This window comes from Mus caroli, unplaced genomic scaffold (genome assembly GCF_978045245.1).
Source record: "Mus caroli unplaced genomic scaffold, Mus_caroli_1 scaffold_20, whole genome shotgun sequence".
NCBI classification, from domain to species: Eukaryota; Metazoa; Chordata; class Mammalia; order Rodentia; family Muridae; genus Mus; species Mus caroli.
Window position 1 is genome coordinate 14,942,961 of NW_028227275.1, and position 24,320 is coordinate 14,967,280.

The following is a 24,320-nucleotide window of genomic DNA, read 5'->3' on the forward strand; positions in this document are numbered from 1 at the left end:
ACCCAGCCCCAATTAGATGTTGTTCTTTTAAGAGTTGCCTTGGGCCGGGCGTGGTGGCGCACGCCTTTAATCCCAGCACTCGGGAGGCAGAGGCAGGCGGATTTCTGAGTTCGAGGCCAGCCTGGTCTACAAAGTGAGTTCCAGGACAGCCAAGGCTACACAGAGAAACCCTGCCTCGAAAAACCAAAAAAAAAAAAAAAAAAAAAAAGAGTTGCCTTGGTCATGGTGTCTGTTCACAGCAGTAAAACCCTAAGACACCTACCCTGAGATATAAGGCAAGGAGTGTCTCTTTTGACTTTTCTGCCAAGGGACCTTCTTTTTGTTGAAACTGCTCCATTGCTTATGGGGATTTTGTAGGCATACAGGGAGAACTAGAGCTGAACATGACGAAGCCCATCGGTAGTCCAGGCACTTGGGAACTGGAGGCAGTGCAATCAGTTTGAGACCAGCCACTGCTGCAGAGCTAGACCCCATCAAGAACGAAAGAAAAAAAAGCAGGGGACTAGAAATGTAGGTAGGTTTGGAAGAGTTCTCTCTGAGCATAGCTGAGTCTCAGGTTCATTCCCTATGTTGGGTAAAGTGCCTATGGTTGTGGCTGTCCCTGTAGTCACAGCACCTGGTGGACAGAAGCATCAGGATCAGCTCAAGGCCATCATTGGCTACATAGTTTCAGGAGCTCCGGGAGACTGTTTCCAAGGGTCTGGGAACAGCACTACTGACTCTCATGCCTTTTTGTTGCTGGCAATTTTTTGTGCAGCAGGAACATTGTCCCCTTTTTACTTTGCAACAACATAGCAATGGGTTCATCACAGCAAACGGTTGGTCCCATAGGACCCTGTTCAACCCAGTCCTAGAGAGCCCTCGGGGATCCCACAGCACTGTCCCAGACACCTACATTCTCCTAGCTTTTTCCCTTCCTCTCCTCCTTCAAGCCCCTCCTCTACCCTTCTATGACCCCTGTTCTGGAATAACCCCATCCAAGTATATAAAAACATGTTTCAGCCAGGCGTGGTGGTGCACGCCTTTAATCCCAGCACTCGGGAGGCAGAGGCAGGCAGATTTCTGAGTTCAAGGCCAGCCTGGTCTACAGAGTGAGTTCCAGGACAGCCAGGGCTACACAGAGAAACCCTGTCTCGGAAAAAAAAAAAAAAGCAAACCAGTTGTTGAAATCCTGACGGGGGTGGGGTGGGGTGGGGGTAGGACAGACGGATGTTTCAGGGTGCTTTGAGATGAAAGAAAAACGAACAAATACAAGATCGCAGAGTAAAATTTATTCCAGGACTTACATACGTGAAGAACAGCACCAATATCGCCGTATCCATCCAGTGAGTGTGTGTATACACGTTAGGACAAGAGTCGGTTTCCTGCTCTTTCTTTCTTCTTTCTTGTTTTGTTTTTTTCTTGAGACAGAGTTTCTCTGTGTGGCCCTGGCTATCCTGAAACTTGCTTTGTAGACCAGGCTGTCCTTGAACTCAGAAATCTGCCTGCCTCTGCCTCCCAAGTGCTGGGACTAAAGGGGGGTGCCACCATGCCCCGCTCTTTAAAACTGTTTTTTTTTTTCTATTTATTATTGTATGAGTGTTTGCCTGCATGTATGTGTGCCGTGTTCATGCCTAGTGCTCACAGAAGACAGAAGAGGGCATCAGATCACATGGGACAGAAGTGACAACTGTGAGCCACCACATTGGTGCTGGGAGTTGAACTGGGATCCTCTCCAAGAGCAAATATTCTTTGACCACTAGACCAAGTCTCCGGCATGCTCGCACACACAAACACACAAACACAATTGATCTTTAGCACCAGAGTCTAGTACATCACTAGCACCAGGGTCTGGTTTAAAGCGTTACATGCCACTATAACGGTTCATCTGGTTTAATGTGCTGGGAAACTACCGGGGAAATCTTTCTAGAACAATCATAGATTACAATCCAAGATCGCTGCAGTCAGGTCAAGCACAACCTGGTCACCCTGCCTAAGCCACATTCATTTATGTCTTCTAGATTTAAACAACTGTTATCTACACTTATCTCTATTCTAGACTTTAACAACCATTAACCCCGTCCTCCTGCTCCAGAATACAGTCCTGATAAGAAAATGGCCACTAGCCGGGCGTGGTGGCGCACGCCTTTAATCCCAGCACTCGGGAGGCAGAGGCAGGCAGATTTCTGAGTTCGAGGCCAGCCTGGTCTACAAAGTGAGTGCCAGGACAGCCAGGGCTACACAGAGAAACCCTGTCTCGAAAAACCAAAAAAAAAAAAAAAAACCAAAAAAAAAGAAAATGGCCACTGCTCCTCTCCCATGCCCACCACTTCTCTCCTGGCTGAGAGAAGAGGTCAAAAATTCAGTACTCGGGCTGGCGAGATGGCTCAGTGGGTAAGAGCACCCGACTGCTCTTCCAAAGGTCCAGAGTTCAAATCCCAGCAACCACATGGTGGCTCACAACCACCTGTAATGAGATCTGGCGCCCTCTTCTGGAGTGTCTGAAGACAACTACAGTGTACTTACATATAATAAATAAATAAATCTTTAAAAAAAAAAAATTCAGTACTCAGACTGTTGTAAATCTATTACAGGTTTGCTCCAGCCTTCCTGTCTCTGCTCAGTGTACCAGTTCACTACCAAGCACACCTTGAGTCTTTCCTTAACCATCCTTGGGGACTAAATGGTAGGATGGGAAGGGCTGGCACAACCAGCTCTGAAAAGTGACCCAGCAGGAAGACCTTGAGTCCTTCTTTTTTTTTTTTTTTTTTTTTTTTTTTTTGGTTTTTCGAGACAGGGTTTCTCTGTATAGCCCTGGCTGTCCTGGAGCTCACTTTGTAGACCAGGCTGGCCTCGAACTCAGAAATCCGCCTGCCTCTGCCTCCCGAGTGCTGGGATTAAAGGCGTGCGCCACCACACCCGGCTCCTTGAGTCCTTCTTGATGAGCTTCATGTCCCACAGTTACACTCTGGCCCAAAGCCTTCAAATGCAGAGACAGTAATCAGCCACTACAATGCTGTGGTGCTGGAGGCCAAATTCCCTGCTGGACTCCTCCCGTCCTTGAACCTAAGAGAAATGATAGACAGGAGTTCTTGAAATTCTCTCCTAGGCAATACCTCATTCTCCTATTCTCTCAGAGCTCTCCATTCTTAGTTATGGAGCCACTTCTCCCAGGGCTTCTACTTTGCCCACTAGAGAGGCTCTGATCATGAGGTTCTCTGACCAAAACTACTAAGGTTACTGTGATTTCAAATGTCTCACAAGACACTGAGAGAAAATACTCAAGTGTGTATCATTGGGGTGGGGTGGAAGGAACAGCAGGGCATTCAAACCATCCTAAACAAAAAGGAATTTATTGGTCTTTGTAACTGTAAAGACCATGACTCACATACCATTATTAAAAAGAAAGTTCTGTCTCTCAGCTTCATGTCTTCTATGACTACATATTCAGTGACTAAGGCCTCCCTACAACTCCTTCACAATCTGCAATTCTTTCAGATTTCTGTCTTGGGGAAAGAAAATGGTTGCTTCCACCAGACAAGAAAACAGGATGCTAGAGAGATGGCTCCAGAATGAAGCGAATGCCTCAGCAGGACATGGTGGTATACTCCTTTGGTCCTGGCACTGAGTTTGAGCCCAGCCTGGTCTACAGAGCTTGTTCCAGGACAACCAGAGCTATATAGAAAAATCCTGTCTCGAAAAATAAACAAACAGCGCAGTCTGGGGCTCTTGCAGAGGACTTGAGTTTTCTCCCTACCACCCACGTCGGGTAGCTCATAAGTGCCTATCACCTCAGATCCAGGTAATGTGACACCGTCTTCTGGCCACCTGTGCTCATGTGCACATACCTCCCCCTACATATATACATAATTAAGAAAATAAATCTTCAAATGGGGCTGGAGAGATAGCTCAGTAACTGAGAGTGCTTGCTGCAGGAAGAACTCAGTTCTCAGAACCCACATCAAGTGGCTCACATCTGACTGAAACTCCAGCTGCAGGGGCCTTAGACCCTCTGGCCTCCAGGACACACATACATGCATACAAACATAGAGACAGAGACAGGGAGAGAGAGAAAGAGAAACAGAGGGACAGAGAGAGAGACAGAGAGAGAGAGAGGTCTGAACAGAAGTAGAGTAGAAGGGGGGAGGTCTGAAGAGAAGTATGTATATACACATATAGACATACAAACTAAAAAAAAAAAGAAGTCATAGAGTAGAGCTGCAGGCCACCCACCAGCGCACTGCTAGACCCTGTCTCCAGAGGTGTGGAAGAACACAGGAGAGCCAGCTCATCAATGAAGAGCACAGCCTGTTCTTCCAGAGGACCCATGTTCAATTCCCAGTACCCATGTGACAGCTTACAACCATCCATCTGTAACTGCAGTCCTAGGGGACTGAACCCCTCCTTTTTCTGACCTCTATGGGCTCCTGCACCCACCTGGTGGACAGACATATACTCAGGCACACACACACATACACATGAAATTAAGTTAACTGTTTTTAAAAGACGAAAGTATAGCATTTCTAGAATCAGGATGAAGGAACACCACCCCACAGCTTGATCCTTCATTGTACCTAAAAACTCCCCAGACCAGAGAAGCATGAAGGCACCAATGTAACAGGCTCTTCACCTTCTCAGTTCTGCCTTGAGCTGGGTCTGGGGTGAGCCTGTTCACCAACCAGGTTAAGACTAGATTCCTTGAGGAAGTACAAACAGGTAGAAACGATGACCAGTCCTGATGGGGTGAGATGAACTCATGGGTAATCCTGGATATTTCTCGGGTGCTGGTTAGAGGGCAAAGTTACAAACATTATATCCTTTGGGTGGTATATAAACTGAAAACGCAAGGACGTAAGACAAACATAACAGTTGTGGAAAACTGGAAGTCTGAAATGGGTCCCACTGGCTAACCAGGAAGGTGTTGGCTGGACTCAGTTCCCCTCTGCAGCTTCTGTGGCTTAATCTATTGCCTCATGCTTTCTGACTTCCAGACACTGCCTGTACTCCTTGCTCTCGGTACTCCATCTCTAAAGCCAACAGTGGTGAGTGGTGTTTCCTGGATGGCATCAGTAGGACTCTGGACCTCTTTCATGTTTGAAGTAATTACACTGGGTTTATGTCACCCAGAATGCTCTTTTAGGACTTGACCTAGTTAGAAATCCTTGGGAAGTGTTCAGTATTCAGTATTCTAGGGAGTGCCATCTGTGGGCTCAGGCAGTTGAAGCCCTGGACAGACTGGCGGCTCCCAGCCAGCTCAAGGTGTTTCCCTCTGCCTAGTAACAGGGAGGCGTGGCTCAGGCTGGGCATGGACAGGGAAAACAGCACTGAAAAGCAGTGGGAAGAAGCCTCATTCTGGACTGTTCTGCCTCTCCCAAAGAATGGAGAACAATCCCACGAGGCTGAAGGAGGCAAGTGAATGGATGGTTACAAGGGGAAAGATAACAAGGGCTGGGGGCTCGAAGCCTGGAGAGCAACTCTGTCGTGCCTTATAAAAAAACAAAACAAAACAAAATAAAAGAAGCAGCAGCAGCAGCAGCCAGAGATATGTTTGGTAGAGGAGCGGTAGGGTGGGCCCATGCTATGGCAGCCCTTCCCCCAGAGGTACCAGCTATATATAGGGCATGGGGAGGGGAGTTGAGGGGGCAGTAGAGACAGATAAAGGCGCGGGGGGCGGGGAGCGAGAGATGGGGAGAGGAATGGGGAGAGGGAGAGAGGAATGGGGAGAGAGGGGGAAGAGATCCACAGAGCCAACAAGACAGTGAGGAGGGGGGCAAGCAGTCCCTTTTATAATGAGTCAGGCATACCTGGCTGTTGCCAGGTAACTGTGGGGCGGAGCCTAAAAGGAATGCGAACAGATTGTAAGGGTCTCCTGTAGCCCAGGCTATTCTGAAACAGGATGACCTGAATGGCTGGTCTTGCTGCCTCTACTCTAGGAGTCAGGGGATTACAGGCAGGATCTACCACACCGGCTTATGTGATGCTGGGGACCGAACACAGGTGTTTGTGCATGTCTGATTCTGTATTGACAGACCTACATCCCCGGTCCGGGAATATCTGATGAGGAGGTGGGGAGCAGAACCCCGACCCAGGAAAGGTTTCTCAAAGCCATCAGGCAGTCACACAATACTCAGGCAAGAGCTGGGGGACCAGCGACACTTGCTTATTATGAATTATATATCCATACCCATCCATCACAGGTCTGGACCCAGTAAAAATGCCCGCTATCTGAGTTCTAGGTCATGTATTCTTACGTCTGCCTGCCGCCCGGGGAGGGCGTCTGGCCTCGGCTGCAGACCCTCACCTACACCTACCTGCCCGCCCCTCTGCTGCTGCCACCTATCCAGACCCACAACTTCTGCAGCCGGCCGGTGGGCCTGAGCACGGCCCCGCGAGAACTCCACTGCTTCCATGGTGCGGGCGCGGCTCTGGCCTCTTCCACGCTGCCCTGGTGGGCCTTCCCACCGCCGGGAGCCGCGGCCCCCGGCTCCTCGTTCCCCGCCTCCGCCGTGTCCGCGCCATCCCAGGCGGGGCGCGACGCTATGTGGCCGGAGGGCAGCAGCCTGCAGCTGCAGCTGCGCTGGGGCCGCGTGGAGCGCATGCGGGGTCCGCCCCTACCGCTGCCGGACGCCGTGCGCCGCGACTTGCGGCGCGTCTACGGCACCTACCCACGCACCGACGTGCGCGTCACCCAGCGCGGCGAACAGTTCTTGGTGCGGGCTGTGCCGCATGTGGGCGAGCCCGAATATAAGGTGGCCCGGCGCGTAGTGCGCAAGCCAGCCAGTGGCGACGATGGGGACAGTGGGGACAGCCCGGCCGCTCCGGAGGCGGTGCAGCGTAGCCGCCTCAAGAAAAAGCAAGGACCAAGATGAGCATCTCAGCGCGCCTGCGAGTCTGTCGGTCCCCGCTCGCCGTCCCTGCTTTTGATTTCCCTGGAGTTATTGCTGGACCGTGCTGGGAGAGAAAGGTGTTCGGTCCAGAGGGTCTTGAAGCGAAAGCAGCATCTCTCTCCCTTCTTAGCCCTCCGTGTGGGTCCCACTCGCCTTTCTCTCTCCCTTGCACCACAATTCCCCTCTTTACAAAGCTGAGAGAGCCAAGCAATTCCCAGCTTGGAAACGGAAGTAAATAAATGAGCGAAGTCCAGCATCCACTACAAGATAAAGACGTGGTCATTTTGCCATCTGTGTGATTAAAGTCTTTACTCTGTATATAGCCTGACCCCTGGGCCTGCTCTTAAGCAGCAGCTCTACAGTATGCAGTAGACAATCTTCTAGAATTGCCTGCCTGGACTTACTATCCAAACATCATCTGAAGGCCTAGGGTAGTTCTGGAGTGTGGGAAATGTCTCCTGTAAGCTAGGTTTAGAGCTGGTTCTGACATTTTTCTAGCCGTGTGTCGTCCTTAGCCTTTCTGAACCCCTTAGCTATCACATCTGTAAAACACATAAAGTTAGGTGTTCAGAGGAATGTCATTCGTTTTCGTCCTTTTGTTTTTTCCAGACAGGGTTTATCTCTGTACCCCTGGCTGTCCTGGAACTAACTCTCTAGACCAGGCTGTCTTTTTTTTTTTTTCTTTCTTTCTTTCTTTTTTTTTTTTTTGGTTTTTTCGAGACAGGGTTTCTCTGTGTAGCCCTAACTGTCCTGGAACTCACTGTGTAGACCTGGCTAACCTCGAAACCTGCCTGCCTCTGCCTCCCAAGTGCTGGGATTAAAGGCGAGCGCCACCATGCTTAGCCTTTATTCCCAGTTTATGTTAAATCTTTAATTAATTAATTTTCAGATAAAGGTCTTGCTAGTTTACTGACTGACCTCAAACTGGTTGCAATACTCCTGCCTGAGCCTGTTGTGCCAGAAAGCATTCACGAACTCCCAAAGACCACCAAGGAGCCGTTTCTGATGTAATAGCACTTGGGGCTCTTTATCTTTTTATTACAAGCTTGGGCTTCGGTTCTCCCCCAACCCAACCCTTACAGCAGGACAGGAAGAGAAGGCAGAGCAGCCTGGAACCCTCAGCAGGACAAGGTTTTATAGGAAATGGGAGTAAGTGAGAGTGTCTCAAACCTCGCAATATCTAACTGAATGTCTATTGTAAGCTGACAAGTGGGTGTTCTGAAACAAGACCAAAGGTCTGAAAGTACCTTTGAAATAATCAAATTAATCTTTGGTTAACTGTTGCTAAGAAGTAGCTAGGGAGCAGTAACTCTGGGGTATGGGCTAAGGACAAGCTGTGGGGACCTTCCCGGTACTTGGGAGTAGCTTGGGTTCTGCTGTAGGTCAAGTTCTCAGTCTTGTTTTTTTTTTTCTTTAAGATGGAGGCCAGTCCCAAGATGGAGTAGGTTTGCCCTCTCAAGCCTACAGGGGTCATACATGGGCATCACATCTGACTAGTCTTTTTTTTTTTCCATAAATACAGCTGGAATTTTCAGTATTTTAATGTAGTGTTGTTGATGGGCTTAGTAGAGCATCCCTTATCCCTAGGACTTGGGAACCAGAGTTAGGAGGGAGGATACAGAGCCAGACCCTGTGTGTGTGTGTGTGTATGATTTTACATTTTGTAATATTTTGTAATGCTTAAGTGTTGATTTAATTAGTTAATATACCCTCCCTTCATCTCACCACTCTCTGCATGTGTGTGCACGTTCCTTTGTGCACAGGTACACACCACCAGCATCGACCTTATTAAGGTTTAATTTTATGTTAGATGGTAATGACACACGTCTTTAATCCCAGCACTCAGGAGGCAAAGGCAGCAGATCTCTGTGAGTTCCAGGCTAGCCTGGTCTACAGAGCAAGTTTCAGGACAGAGAAACCCTGCCTGGAAAAATAAACAAACAAACAAAAATAATTAATGTTTTTATTTTTAATTATATGTTTGTGTGTCTGTGGATTGTGTGTGCACGTGAGTGTGGATTGTAGGTGCCTGAGGATGCCTAAGGAGACAGAGGTGTTGTTAGATCCCCTCTGGAGTTAGACTAGGTTGTGAGTCACCTATGGAAATGTGCTATGAACCATCAGTTACAGGCCCCACTCCTCAGCCCACCTTGGCTTTTGACACAGGGTTTCTGCTAGGGACCTGGGGCTTGCTGACAGGCTAGCACCAGAGGGAACTGTCTCCTTCCTCTTCCTCTTCCTCTTCCCACATCCAGTGGTCACAACCATATATCATTGTGCCCAGCTTTTTTTTTTTTTTTTTTTTTAAGATTTATTTATTATATGTAAGTACACTGTAGCTGTCTTCAGACACTCCAGAAGAGGGCGCCAGATCTCGTTACGGATGGTTGTGAGCCACCATGTGGTTGCTGGGATTTGAACTCTGGACCTTCGGAAGAGCAGTCGGGTGCTCTTACCCACTGAGCCATCTCACCAGCCCGTGCCCAGCTTTTTATGTGGGTGTTGAGGTTGGAATTCAGGTCCTATCGGGACACATATACACACATTAAATAAATGAAAGAAGTAAGTAAAATGTAAAAACAAAATCAAAATAAACCCCCAAAACTCTCTGGCATAAAGCCAGGTATGATGAGGCACATCTTTGATCCCAGCATTCATTAGGCAGAGGCAGATCTCTGAGTTCAAGGCCAGCCTGGTCTAGAGAGTGAGTTCCAGGACAATCAGGGCTACACAGAGAAATCTGTCTTGAAAAGAAAAAAAAAAAAAAGAAAAAAACAATAAAAAATTAAAATGTTGGGCTGGAGAGGTGGCTTGAGGGTTAAGAGGTCCTGAGTTTAGTTCCCAGCAATCACATGGTGGCTCACAACCATCTGTAATGGGATCTGATGCCCTCTTCTGGTGTGTCTGAAGACAGCTACAGTTTACTCATATATATATATATATATATATATATATATATATATATATATATATATATATATATATGTGTGTGTGTGTGTGTGTGTGTGTTTATGTATGTATGTATATATGTATATATATAATAAATCTTTAAAAATTTTTTCTAAAAAATGGAAATAATGAAAGGGATTTTAGATATTTTCTATTTTTATATCATACACGTTATACATATTTATGGAAGTCAGAAAAAAAATGGTGATTGGTTCTCTTGGTTCTCTCCTTCCACTGTGCACATTCTGGGGAAAGAACACTGATAGTCCTTTGCTCTAAGGCAAACAATCCTACTTGATAAAAAGCCCCAGCCTCCAGTTTTATCTAATCTTTTTTTTTTTTTTTTTTTTTTTGGTTTTTCGAGACAGGGTTTCTCTGTGTAGCCCTGGCTGTCCTGGAACTCACTTTGTAGACCAGGCTGGCCTCGAACTCAGAAATCCGCCTGCCTCTGCCTCCCGAGTGCTGGGATTAAAGGCGTGCGCCACCACCGCCCGGCTTATCTAATCTTATTTTATGTGTATGAGGGTTTTGCCTGCATGCATGTATGTACACCATGTATATGCCTAGTGCCCTCAAACACCAGAAGAGGGCATGGAATCCCCTGTCTCTCTGTGCATCCCTGGCTGGCCTAGAACACACATATGTCTGGCTCCCAAGTACTGGGATTGAAGGCACGAGCCACCCACCACAGCCAGCTCAGAATACCCTTAGAAACAAAGGAAGTTTTGAGATAAATGATGAGCCCCACACCAACATAGCATGCTTTCTGTGTTCTACTCCCTCAGTCTTCTTGGGTCCAGACACTTGAAGTCTTTCAACTTTCCCTCTTGCTGATCTGTCCTACTGGTAAACACGCCTCCCCTCCCCCCACCCCACCCCCTTGCCTTTCACTTACACCTATAGTTGCCCCCTGGCTTTCCACAAGTGCCTATCCTATGCCCAGCATATGGAAGGAGGAAGAGTCCTACTATAGGCTTTTAGTGACAGAGGTTGCTACTCCACAGAGACAGCATCATTACACTCCACTCCCAGTCCTGCAGGGAGCTGATTACTTCCTTGTTTGATCTCTTCTTTGAACTTAACTCTTAAAGCAGAGGACTACACCCAGACTCCCTGTGACCTGACTGTTGTGGGTTGCCCCGGTGTTGTTTGTATTTCGAAGTTAATTCTGCTTCCTTAAGAGGGGCTGCCCAGACTAGGAGTGGATCATCCTGTACTCAGGTGACTTCCTGTGGATCTTCTCCCCATTCTAACTGGTCAAATAAAGGCTAGAGCTTGTGATTGGGCACTGGAAGGGAAAGGTGGGGCTGGAGGTTTTAGAGAGTGGGGGAAGAGAGGGAAAGTAAGGAGGAAAGATGGAGGAAGAGGAAGTGGAAGGAAGATGGAGCAGAACCACATGGCCTAGAGAAGCAGCAAGCAGCTGAGTCGTGCGTTGGTAAATCCGCCCAATCTAGGCATGCAGCTTATACATGTTGTAAATGAGTTGTGTGTTTTGCTCGGGCTTATTGGGGTTGGAGACTTACTGCAACACCGGATGGTTCATCTGCTCTTCAAGGCTCCTTGCCCCAACCCAATTCGCATTCTGTCAGGACTCCAGGGTTACAAGAAGATATTCATCCAAGTTCACACAGTAGGTAGAAATGCAGAACTCTGGGCTCCCAGGAGGACCCAAGGAAACAAGCCCTAATCTTCAGTGCTGCATCTCTTGCCCTAGCATGACTAGGTCTGAAGCCCATTATGCAGGAAGGCCTGGCAGATAAATTTCAAATCCCACTTCACTCGGCAACTGCCCTTACCATCGAATTCATGCTGCTTAAAAACAGACCAACAAGGCACCAGCAAGATGGTTCAGCCAGTAAAGGTGCTTGAGGTTTAGCCTCATGACTGAGTTCAGTCCCTGATAGGAGAGAACCCATTCCCCCAAGTTGTCTTCTGACTCCACAAGCATGCTGCAGCAGGCATATACTACCCCCTCCCCCCTCTGGGTAAATATATTTTCCAAGGAATAAAATAAGAACCATAGTCTCCCACGTATCCTGGGGGCTCACTGTGTGCTTCATACTATACTAAATCCCTGTGCAGACAGCTACCAACTCACTAAAGTGTATGCTCACAAAACTCCAATGTGGATATGATTACTATTCCCATTTACACACAAGGAAAGTGAGGCTGACACAGTCCTATATGAATCCAACAACTCATCCGAGGTTACAAAATGAGAATGTTATCTGATTGATTTTGATCTCAAGGTCAAACTTCCTCTTCCTTCATGAGACACAAGCAACACAATGCAAGGGACGTTTGTTGAGGAACTGTCCCGTGCAGAACAGTGGGTTGGACACTACCAGGGTAAAGGGCTTATGACTCTACCCCACTGGGGAGGAACACGGGGAATCCACGCACTGTCAGGAAAGCAAAGGAAGCTTCGAAGGACAGATAGGGCTGTGATGGATGGGATGGGGATGAGGTAATCCAAGAAGAGCAGAGCAGGAGGCAACAAGAGTGAAAGCAGGTGGCAGGAGGAGGAAGCAGCAGTTATCACGGACAAGACAGCAGTGAAGATCAGCCTGAGAGCTAAGGGGACGTCATCTTGGAGGACTGACACACAGCGAACAGATCCAGGGCGGATAGAGTGGAGCATGTCTGTAAATGCTTGGGAGGTAGAGGCAGGAAGAACAGTAGTTGCAGGTTATTCATGGTTAGATAGTTATCCTGTGTTACTTAGATATCCTGGGTTATACAGGTATCCTGGGTTATACAGGTATCTTGGGTTATAGAGGTATCCTGGGTTATGTAGGTATCCTGGGTTATGTAGGTATCCTGGGTTTTATAGGTATTCTGAGTTATATAAGTATCCTGTCTCAGAGGAGCCCCCATCCCGATTCCCCACAGGAGGATGGATTTGGTTGGGAAGCCACTGAAGGCTTTGAGCAGAAGAGTACCCCAAGTCAGTGCTATTAATAATGTTTGGAGCCTGAAGGTGGTGGCTAATGCCTTTAATCCCAGCACTTGGGAGGCAGAGGAAGGCAGATCTATGAGTTCAAGGCCAGTCTGGTCTACAAAGCAAGTTCCAGGACAGCCAGGGCTTTACAAAAGAAACCCCATCTCAAAAAACAAAAACAAAAACAAAATTAAACAAACAAAAGGATCAGCTAAGGAGCCTCCAGGAGCACCCACTGGGCAGCTGTGATTGGGAGCTATCTGGTTTCCTATAGCCTTGGTGTTGGTGGTATAGCACAGCCGGGCACCAGAACTGAGTCCCTAGGACGTCTGCTAGAGCTCACAGCCTATGGAATTCAGTTCTCAGAGCCAGGTAGCCAAAGTTCTCTCAGTCTGGATGCTGCCTGCCCTGCAGAGATCTCTTCTGTGGACTGTTCTTACATTTATTCAGTGTGTGCCTTGTGTGTGTGTGTGTGTGTGTGTGTGTGTGTGTGTGTGAGAGAGAGAGAGAGAGAGAGAGAGAGAGAGAGAGAGAGAGAGAGAGAGCCTCTGTGTGTGCTTGTGGCATGAATACACACACACAGGGCATGTGAGATCAGACGGTTTCTTCATTCCACCATGTGGGCTTAGGGGTGTCAGGTTTTGTGGTAAGCACCTTGAGCCCTCTCATTGGTTCCCCCTTCTGTAAATGTCTCCCCAGATACCAACATGGACAAATTGAGATTCAGCAGATAGCCTGGGATCTCAGAATACTGCCCACTCCCTCAGAGGTGGGGTGCTGAGCTTGAGCTGAAAAATAGGGTGCCACAGCTAGAGAAATGGACAAGAACTGGGTAAGAACAAGAGTGTGAGGGGAGCCGGGCGTGGTGGCTCACACCTTTAATCCCAGCACTCAGGAGGCAGAGGCATGTGGATTTCTGAGTTCGAGGCCAGCCTGGTCTACAAAGTGAGTTCCAGGACAGCCAGGGCTATCTCTAACCCTGTCTCAAAAAACCAAAAAAAGAAAAAAACAAAAAACAAACAAAGAGTGTGAGGGGAGAGGCTTAGAGGATGGCAGGGGTTGGGTGCTGCTGAGGGTCTCATTATTGCTTGCCCAGATGTATTCCTGGTGGGCCAGGTATATGGGCTAGAGGGGTAAGGGACTGGGGAAAAAGCCAAAATGTATCTGCAATTAGAGGAGTTTCCTTGGCTGCATGGGGTCTCCAAGAGTGTCAGCCCCTGGAAAATCTCCTGATTGGGTGGAGATCAGAGAGTGTTTGGGGTCGCTGAATGAAGGAGGAAGGCTTCCCTGAAATGCACTTCCATTTCCTGGAGGGTTAAAGTGACAGCTGGGTACTGTCCTCACTTGTCCCTGGAGAGGGAAAGCAAAAGCGGACTCAGGACTCTCAGGAGTCACCCTCCCCTGCTGAATCAACGGGGGGGGGGGGGGGGGGGAGGAGGGAGAAGGAGCAGTACTTACCCACAAAGCCTCTCCTCTGGCATCCTTAGGGCTGGATCGGCAGTAAGCAACTTCTTGGTGGAGCAGAGCGCCTTAAATAGGCCTCCATGCTGTCCCAGCAGAGCCCCACCCACCCAAGCAGGCTCTTCTGAGAAAGGAGGAAGGTGTGGGAGGACCGGGCATGCTGCCTGCTGCCCAGAGAGCCCTTTCTGACCTCAAGCCAGAGCTGGGGACACCCCCCACATTCATTCTTCCAAGTGTCTCCTTCCTGATTTCAGTGCCTGACGAGTAGTCCCCCCTCTCCCAGAGACAAGCCCTCTGGATCTGTCGTTGTTTCGAACGCCAGGAACCACTTGCTCCAATGAACCCCGATTTCAGGTTCCAAGATGGGGGGCTGGGGAATTACAAGCCAGAGTATTTACAGCATAGACTCTGAGTCTTTTTTCTGCCGGTCGGTGATACCCTGCAGCCTACAAAACTCACCTAAGGGAATAGGAGAGAGGAGGCAACACTTGGCACCCCCAGACCTCTGTGCCAGGGGCCTCAAGCAGTTGGCCCCCACCTCCGGGAAGGAGAAAGTAAGAATTTAGGGGACAGAAAACCAAGAACTATGGACAAGGCCATGTTAGCTGTGGATCTTTTGCCGATGAGCAGTGGGTCCCAATCTGGGTCGCAACCCCTTGGGGATCAAAGGACCCTTTCACTGGGGTCACCTAAGACCATCAGAAAATGCAGACATTTACATTGTGACTCATAACAATTTAAAAAATTACAGTTATGAAATAGCAGTGGAAATAACTTTATGGCTGGGGGGGGTCACCCACTCTCCCACCCACCCACCCCCACTGTCACACACACACACCACAAGGAACTGTATTAAAAGGCCTCAGCCTTTGGAAGGTTGAGAACCACCATTGTAGCGATTTATGGAAATGCCACCTGACATTTTTGTCAGTAGCAGTCCCTTCCTTGTAGCAGAACCTTCTGTTCTGGGTCCCCAGAACCTGACCCCATCTGCACAGAGTTAGCTCTCCCCAGAGTCTGAGTCAGGGATAGAGGGGCTCCCGCTAGAACTCTTTGGCCTCATTCACCCTGAGAGTTCAGGATTATCTTTTCTGCTACCTACCTACACCCAGTAGCAAACCACCCAAGAATGGGAGATGGGGAGGAGAAAGGCCCAGCGCTGGGGATGGCTGCAGGGGTCCAGGGTCAGAACTAGAGGCGGCCCTGTTGAGGAAACCTGTAGGTTCCGGGAATGGGGGTGGTGAGGTCTAAACAGTCATCTATGTTGTGCAATGGGTAAAGGGGAGGAGGGAGGGGACTCAGAAGGGAGAGAGGGCAGGAGCCTGGGGCTCGCGGGGGAGACCATTGCTCCCTTTCCAGAGGCCTGCTTGGCCAGAGTTCAAAGTGGCTGTCACCCACCTCTTATTAACCTGAGCAGCGCCAGTCTGGCAGCAACAGTGCTTTTATGGGCCAAGCCAAGCCTGTGCCTCCCTCTCCTCCTTCTTTCTCCTTCTCAGTAGCCACCCACCCTGTTGGGGAGGAGGGAGGCCGTGGCAAGGGACACAGGGGAAGAGAGAGCAGAAATCTCCTCTCTTCATAGCTTGAAACTGTTTCAGTCCCTAGGGGTTGGGGGTACTTTCCCCCTGTGACTGAGTTTCTAGAAGCTGGCAGTAACAGCTCCTGGGTCCCTGGAGTAGAACCGAGGCTCCTCCTTACAGACTGGGGTGGGCTGGTGGCCTATGGAAGGCGATTCTTGGCACCCATTTTAGTTCAAAAGAAGGCATGCCTGTGGGCTTCCCCATTGGCAGTCTGAGGAAGCTGAGGTAGCAGGAAGAGAAAGCAGAAGTTGAGGCGTTACTTACTGGGTCCTGGTGGGTAGCTGCCCTGTCTCTTCTAGATTATTAGCTCTGCCAGTACAGGCAAGAGGGAGGGCACTGGGGTTCGAGAGGGACTGCAGGCTGTCTTGGACCCGGGTTCAGTTCTATCCTCACTTCAAGTATTTAATGTTCCATCACCTTCCAAAGACCCTGGAAGCCACCTTAATCTCGAGAAGACACCAATAAGGGACAAAGGGGACCCATAAGGTCCTGGAAGTCAGACCCCAAGGGCTGACAGTCACAGGGCTTGAAGCCAGATTGAAAACATGCTGGAATATGATCGTTAGATCTTGCAATAGAAGACACCACATCCAGTCGGTGAGCCACACAGATTGAGGAAGGACCGGAAAGACAAGGAAGAGGAAAGGGATATCTGTAAGATTTCCAGGTTGGGGTCCTGGGGGAGAGGAAATAAGGCGGGCAGGGATATCCTGGGATCTTTCAGGAATAAACGCCGAAAGGCTTGGGACCTCTAGCGGACAAAAAGGGTACAAATCAGTCATGCCTCTCTACCCAAAACAAAGATGGCCGCCGGAGGAGCGGATCCAAAATGCAAGGACATTTGAAAAATGAGGAAAGAAGCCCCGCCCTTGTATGGGCAAAGCGCCCTTCTCAAAAATGGCCACCACGGCGTCCTCCAGAAGGGAACTGCTCTGGGCCCCGCCTTTGATCTCGTTGGTGGGGCTAGGGGGGGTGATAAGAACTGCACCGCGCGGGACAAGTTGCTGGCGGCGCCTGACGGAGCAGGTGATTTCCCCTCCAGCCTTAGGAGAGTCGCAGAGAGCATTGACACAGGGTACCCCCTCCTGGCGTTCCCTTACGGTACCCCCCGGGGGGGTGTCGGCTGGACCCCTTTCTCTAATTGTCTCCGTGTTCCTCTATGGAGGAACGTCTAGCTCGTTCAGGCCTATCTCGTCATGTGACTCACCCTCTCCCGAGGCGGCTGCTGCATCCCTGTGTCCTCAGGCCAGCTCTTCTGGAGGCTTATGAGTGCCCTGCTAACGGTAGTAAAAAGCTCTTGCTTCAAGGGTCGGCCATCAAGGGATCCCACTTCCTGTGCTTCACCTCCCGGGGTTGGGGTTTGTGCACCTGCCTGACTTTGGATGGTGGGATCCCGTGTTCCCCACAGTGTCCATGGTACCTCTGAGACCTGACATGGGAATCAGGGTGAAATAGTATTTGCTAGGGTCTTCGTCACGCTTCGTGTATCTTTATTAAAGAGCACGGAAGTAGTGGAGACCTCTGGGCTAAGGACCCCTTAGCTCCCCAGGGCTTGCTCCTTCCCACATTGCTTCCCAGGAATTCTCCATCCACATGGCCTGCTCTCAATTGCTACTTAGTGCCTCTCCACTCCAAGGGAGTACCATGACACTACGTAGTTGCCCAGAAGATCCCTCTAGCCCCGCATCCCCTAATAGTGTGTCTGAAGGGTGCAGGCAGGTACCTAATCCTTTGGGAGGCTCGCAAGCCATCTCGGGCCAGTGAGGATGGGGGTAGCTGAGTTAGTTGGCTGTAGAGAAGGAAGTGACTCGTGAGGAGTCGTGTTTGTAGAGGCAGAGGGAAAGATGTTTTGAACGATGTTTGAAAGATATTCTGAGATGGGACGGACACACAAAGACTCTGCTGTAGGCAAGGCTGATGGCCAGGCAGGAGAGGCCACACCACTGGCATGGTGAGAGGTGGCGCATTAGTTAACAAAGACTTTCTCCTTGGGACTCTGCGATTAACCTACCCTGTGACCTGAGGGGAGTTTCTCAAAATTTCAGGGCCTTCATTTCCTTTCAGGTAACAGGCGTCATAGAATTAGCCACGGTTTAAGCGGCTATGGGGACTAAGAAAAGTTAATGAAATGCTTTATATGCAGTCAGTAGACGCTGCTTTTTGCCATCATCGGAGATGTTTTCCCTAATGTTTTTAGATTTATTTAATCAAATTATATGTATGTGTATTATTCTTTTGCTTGCATGTATGTCTGTGTACCACATGCATGCCTGGTACCCTTGAGCTCAAAGAGAATGTTGTATCCCCAGGGACTGGAGTTCTGGGTAGTTGTGAGTGCTGGGGATCCAACTTAGGTCTAAGGCAGGAACAAGTGCTCTTAACTGTTGATCTGGCTCTCCAGCCCCCATCAGAGGTATTTTAGCAGGATTCATGATACAATGGTTGTCACATTTCATGGGTACCACCAAACAGCGATCTCTCATTGGGGCTCTCAAGAAGTAATGGGATTCTACGGGCTATTATCTGGAATTTGAAAAGTCCCATGGAAATCCTGATTTTTTTTTTTTTTCTCCAGACCAAAAACCAAGGACTCAGATTGACTCTGGAAGCCAATTTAGTAGTTCAAGTCTTCCCCAGCTCAGGGGAGAAAACTATTAGGAGGTGCTCTCAAGCAGGAAGGACATGTCGGGGAATCTGGGAGGGTAGAGAAGGATGGGAAGAGAGATGTGGCAAATGTTAGAATCTGGGCCATGTTTGATCAGCCCAGGACCAAGAGGAGAGGTGACGATGCCCCCTTAGCAGAAAAGCCAGCCATAGAACCTTGCAGGAAGGAGGCTTTTCCTTTGAAGATAGTGAGGCGATCCCCAGCAACAACTTGGCAGCCCCTATCCTTTGGTTAGTCTGGAGACATCACATATATCCCTGAAAAATCTTCCCCAGAATCTGGGCACATTTTATAGGCAGCCAAGTTTCTTTTTCCCTGCAGGGGTTTACAGGCCACTGTCAACAGCCAGGGTGTGAAGGTCGGGTAGGTCTCTGGAGGAGGCTACCTTTTCAGGGGAGTTGCATGTTGGGGTTAGAATGCCTGGGCTAAGGTGTTCTGCCCCTGCACAGAGGTCCATGGCTAAGGGCAGAGGGTGGTCATCTCCTTGGGAGATGGGAGTTACTCAGTCCTCCCTCCCAAAGTGACTTGTTCTGTCACAGCTACATCGCTGAGGGGATCAGATTCTGTGGGAATCTGGATACCCCTCATCCTCAGAGTTAACCCTGACTTGACACTGGAGAGTTGCTGGGGACCCAGCTGAGGGCCTCACACATGCAGGCATTTCACTGCTGAGCTACATCCCCTGAACTTGGATCTAACAGGGCAGTTCACTCAGGTGACTCGCTGCTCCGCTAAACTCGTTACACTCGGTGGGCTTCACCCGTCATCTATGCAGATGGGAGTCATTGATTTTTGAGTTCCCAAGGATGTTGAGTATACACGCACGCCTTTATTCCCAGCACTTGGGAGGCAGAGTCAGAGGTCTGAGTTCCAGGACAGCCAGAGTTACACAGAGAAACTCTTATCTCAAAAAACAAGACAGGGCTGGGCGTGGTGGCTGAGTTCGAGGCCAGCCTGGTCTTCAAAGTGAGTTCCAGGACAGCCAGGGCTATTACAGAGAAACCCTGTCTCAAAACAAACAAACAAACAAACAAAAAAAGACAAAAACAAACAAACAAGAGATTCTGTCTCAAAAAAAAAAAACAAAAAAACAAAAACAAAACAAAAAGCCAAAAAACCAAGGCTCATGTCTTTAATCACAACATTTGGGAGGCAGAGGCAGGAGGATCTCTTGAGTTCAAGACCATTCTGGTCTGCATAGAGAGTTCCAGGACAGCCAGTACTAAATAGAGAGGCCTTGTCTTAAACAAACAAAAAAGATAGGGAAATGGTTAAATCAGACAAACTGTTGTCACCCTCTGGCCTCCATGTACGTATGCCCCATTAGCAAGTCACCCACGCTCCCACACCATACACCATACCTCACCACACCACACTAGACTACACTCTACACACATACAAAGTAGATGTGCTAAATAGTCAGGATTTGGTAACTAATTGGTTGGTGGGAAGCAAGGGTAGGGTGGTGTCACGGTTACTTCCTAGCCTTGAAGCTGGAATAGCTCTGTGTCTGCATCTGCATTTAGGGAGGACCTGGGGGATTAGTAAGAGAGGATGTCCCTTTGGGACATGCAAAGTGTGAGATGCCTGTAAGCCCTCCAAATAGTGGTGTCAGTGAAGTGTAGGGACGAGTAGGTCACAAACTGCACCAGAGTTGGTGGCATACAGTTGTGTATAGGATGGGCCCAGATGAGCCACTGCTGAGAGAAAGAAAGCGGCAGGGGAAGGAGGGTAATGGGCTTGCGTCAGAGGGCAGCAGAGAAGGGGACAAAAGCAGGGAAGCCAGGGAAGAAATCCCTGCCGAGGGGGAGGGCATCAGGGGCTGTGATCTTAGGAGACCTAGGTGGTGTTGCTGAAAGGGCAAATGTTGAACAAAACTATTCGAAACAAAATGGGGGAGTTATATGGTTCAACTTCAGTGGACCAAAACCTGAAAAATAACTAGTAACCTTAGCCCGAGAAATGCTAGCTGAGATGGAGGAGGAGAAGCTGTACTGAGGGCAAAGTTAGCAGGAGGGAGAAGAGAGTGTAGACAGTAGGACTTGGTTTGATCATTTGGGTCCTGGGAGGGGTGAGGAAGGGCAAGCTCCAGGGTACCCCCAAGTTCATGTGTGGTAGCGTGTGTTTGCCAGGGGAAGTGGACCTGTGGAGATAAGTTTGGGGTAGGTGGATTCCGAGGCAACACTAGAACTTTCCACATGAGAGGACTGGCTGACATTTGGTTCTGAGTCTTGAGCCATTCCTACCATCTGTGCATCCCTGGCTCCCTCCCATACAGAGTTTGGAGGAGTCAAAGGCATGGAGATGGGGGCCTGAGAACTGGCTTGGCAGTTAAGAGCACTGGCTGCTTTTGCAAAGGACGCAGGTGCAGTTCCCACCACCCACATGGTGGCTCCAAACTTCTTGAAACTCCAGTTCTAACGGATCAGGTGCCCTCTTCTGACCTCCGTGAGCACCAGGCATATACCCTTGTGCCCATATATACACTCAGGCAGACACTCATACACAGAAAAGAAAAATAATAAATCTTGGGGCTGGAGAAATGTCTCATCAGTTAACAGCACTGACTGCTTTTCCAGGGGGTCTGGAGTTCAAATCCCAGCAACCACATGGAGGCTCACAACCACCTGTAATGGGATCTGATGCCCTCTTCTGGTGCATCTGAAGACAGTGACAGTGTACTCACATATATAAAAATAAATAAATCTTTAAAATAAACAAATCTTTTTTAAAAAGCATGGAGATGAATTAAGCCAGCAAGTATTTACCTAGTGCTTGCTAAATGCAGACATTTTCGTGGGCGCTAGGACCCACCAATGAATAAGATACCTAGTTAGTGCAAGGAACTACAGCAAGGGCACGGGATAGTTCGAGTGAGGAGGGAATGGGAGATTGGTGTTTTGGTTTTGGTTTTTGTTTTTTTTTTGTTTTTTTGTTTTTTGGTTTTTGTTTTTGTTTTTTTTTCGAGACAGGGTTTCTCTGTATAGCCCTGGCTGTCCTGGAACTCACTCTGCAGATCAGGCTGGCCTCGAACTCAGAAATCCGCCTGCCTCTGCCTCCCGAGTGCTGGGATTAAAGGTGTGCACCACCACGCTTGGCCAGGAGTGTGAGATTGAAGTGGGCAAGGACCAGACTGTGTGGTACTCTATAGACTGGAAGATGACAAAGGTCTGTCATGGCCCAGACTGTTGCAAAGGCAGAGATTTGGCAAGAGGAGAGAATCCATGTTGGATTCTCCTTTACATAAGCTCCGGAGCAAAAAAAGAAGTCCCTTTGTGCAAAGAGTGGGTGGCCTATCGTGGACGGGGGAAGGGCTGCGCTGGGTCCTGAGACCTCCTTCTTTAAGGGGCTGGACAATGGAGCCTTTTGTGATTGGAGTTGGGGGCCAAGTAGCCCCTTCAGCAAGGAGATTCCTTAGCCAGAAGCATGTGACCCCCAAGACCTCAGCTTCTCCCCACAGGAGACGGGGGCGGGGTGGGGGGGAGGTTCAACTCCCTTTGGAAGCTTTCTACAGACAGTGCTGGACCCTGTCTGGGGCTGAAGGAGGTAGAACTGGGTGGCCACGGGAGTGGCTCTGTTCGCAGGAGCTGGGAGGGCAACAAACATCAACAGCTGGTTCAGCCTCAGAAGGGATAGCAGGGGCTGCCGCCCTGTGGCCTAGTGGGTGGAGGCAGGCCAGAGACTTGGCAACTCTGTCTTGTGTATCTTCAGAAGACCCAGCATGGAGTTGGAGAGGATCGTCGGCTCAGCCCTCCTCGCCTTCGTTCAGACACACCTGCCAGAGGCAGACCTCAGGTAAGGGACAGGCCAGGTTCAGAGAGGCGGCTGCCAGACAATACTGTGGGCGCTAGCCAATGAAAAGGTTATTAGAAACTATTCAGCCCCGTTCTGAGGTGGGAACTGAGTCCCAGTCCCCTGCAAGAACAGCGAGCACTCTTAACCACGGTGTGTGTGTGTGAGTGTGAGTGCACGCACGTGTGCACGTAGGTGCCCATGGAGGACAGAAGAGGGTGTCGGACACCCTAGAGCTGGCAGTGTAGGCAGCCACTTCACATGGGTGCTGGAATTAAACTTGGATCCTCTGAAGAACAGTCAGCGCTCTTAACTCCTGAGCCATCTCTCCAGCCCTGGAGAGTTCATTTGTATTTGCTTAGATGGTCTTATCGCTCATATTGTGTCTATCACCTACACTGCACTGATGGAGGACTAAGCTGAAGGACTTGGGAGGAAGCGGGCCTCAAGGACTGAGCTGACTCAGCCCCTCCCCCCCTCCCCATGAAACTGAGGAGTGAGGTCTTAGACTGGATCGGGCTGCTGCACACATCCAGTGTCCTGCCCTGTGAACTTGCTTTTTCCTACAGTGGCTTGGATGAAGTCATCTTCTCCTATGTGCTTGGGGTCCTGGAGGACCTGGGCCCCTCAGGGCCATCAGAGGAGAACTTTGATATGGAGGCCTTCACTGAAATGATGGAGGCTTATGTGCCTGGCTTTGCCCACATCCCCAGGTAAGGCTTGGGTAGGGCAAAAAGGAGGGGGCGGGCCTGGCTGGCTGGGGTTGGGGCAGAGTGGTCCCCCTCACCACTTTCTCTGCCCTTTCAGAGGTATAATAGGAGATATGATGCAGAAGCTCTCAGTGCAGCTGAGCGATGCTAGAAACAAAGGTGAGTTTGGGGACCTGGTATTTGGAGGATTCACATCCCCACCCCAGCCCTGCCAAATCCGATACCCTCTCTGCCTCTTGAAGAGAACCTGCACCCACAGAGCTCCTGTGTCCAAGGTCAGGTGCCCATTTTTCCAGAGACCCCGAGGCAACCTGAAAAGCTCGAAGAAAAGAGCAGGCCTCCCGCTGCTCCTGGGAACACCCTAGATGAGGTACTGCGAGATGGGTCCACAAAGGGCCTCGGGGTGGGAAGGGAAGAAGCGGAACCAACTGTTGGCCTTTGTGCCCACAGGCAGCTGCGGCAGAGGAAGAACTGCCAGGAGTCGATGTGCTCCTGGAGGTCTTCCCTACCTGCTCTATGGAGCAGGCCCAGTGGGTGCTGGCCAAAGCTCGGGGGGACTTGGAGGAAGCTGTGCACATGCTGGTAGAGGGCAAGGAAGAGGGACCTCCAGGCTGGGACGGCCCAAGTCAGGTATCCTCTCTCAGTCCCCCTGCCCCAGTAACCTCAGTTCCATTAGGCCTTCTTGTTAAGTGCACAGCCTGCCTGTGTTCATCTCTGCCCCTGTTGTTACCACTGGGCCTAGCATAGGTCTCCTGTCTCTGCAGGACTTGCCCAGGCGTCTCAGAGGCCCCCAAAAGGATGACTTGAAGTCTTTCATCCTTCAGAAGTAAGTCTGGGCTGGGCGGGGACTTGGAGGGTCTTCCAGGTGGCTGGAGCTTCACCCAGTCCGTTTGGCAGGTACATGATGGTAGACAGGGCGGAGGACCAGAAGACTCACCGACCTATGGCTCCCAAGGAGGTAAGAGGGGTCTGCAGCTGGGGGGTATAGAATGAGCCGTGCTAAGCCCTGGTTTTCGTCATTCATTGCCTGATTGCCTGACAGGCCCCCAAGAAGCTGATCCGATACATCGACAACCAAGTAGTGAGCACCAAGGGAGAGCGATTCAAAGATGTCCGGAACCCTGAGGCCGAGGAGATGAAGGCCACATACATCAACCTCAAGCCGGCCAGAAAGTACCGCTTCCACTGAGACAGTGCCGGACCCTGCCGAGCACTGCTGATCCCAGAGGGATGCAGACACCCTCCCATCCACCCTGTCCCTTCTCGAGGCCCTTGCTCTAGTGTTCTATTCTTGGGGCTTCCTTCAAGAGCACAGTAAAAGTGGTCCAAGGAAGGTATATGCTCATTCTGCTCATTTCT

At 49.8% G+C, this 24,320-nt stretch overlaps 2 protein-coding genes across 10 annotated transcripts; both read left to right on the forward strand.

Annotated features, from left to right (window-relative positions):
- Positions 1-5,121: 5,121 nt before the first annotated feature.
- CUNH10orf95 (chromosome unknown C10orf95 homolog) lies at positions 5,122-7,484 on the forward strand. Its single transcript, XM_029472478.2, has 2 exons — positions 5,122-5,387; positions 6,177-7,484. The coding sequence occupies exon 2, from the start codon at positions 6,219-6,221 to the stop codon at positions 6,846-6,848; it is 630 nt and encodes a 209-aa protein (XP_029328338.1). The 5' UTR covers positions 5,122-5,387; positions 6,177-6,218; the 3' UTR covers positions 6,849-7,484.
- Positions 7,485-16,700: 9,216 nt separating this feature from the next.
- Positions 16,701-24,294, forward strand: Cuedc2 (CUE domain containing 2). 9 transcript variants are annotated; one of them, XM_021151723.3, is made up of 10 exons: positions 16,745-16,820; positions 16,979-17,077; positions 22,171-22,254; positions 22,821-22,964; positions 23,059-23,120; positions 23,204-23,331; positions 23,412-23,591; positions 23,726-23,787; positions 23,859-23,919; positions 24,004-24,294. In XM_021151723.3, the coding sequence occupies exons 3-10, from the start codon at positions 22,181-22,183 to the stop codon at positions 24,148-24,150; spliced, it is 858 nt and encodes a 285-aa protein (XP_021007382.1). In that variant the 5' UTR covers positions 16,745-16,820; positions 16,979-17,077; positions 22,171-22,180; the 3' UTR covers positions 24,151-24,294. The 9 variants fall into 9 exon arrangements, with proteins under 9 accessions (XP_021007386.1, XP_085690155.1, XP_021007388.1 ...); XM_085834028.1 differs by having other exon boundaries at positions 22,174-22,254; XM_021151724.3 differs by having other exon boundaries at positions 16,764-16,869; positions 16,970-17,077.
- The last annotated feature ends 26 nt before the right edge of the window (positions 24,295-24,320 follow it).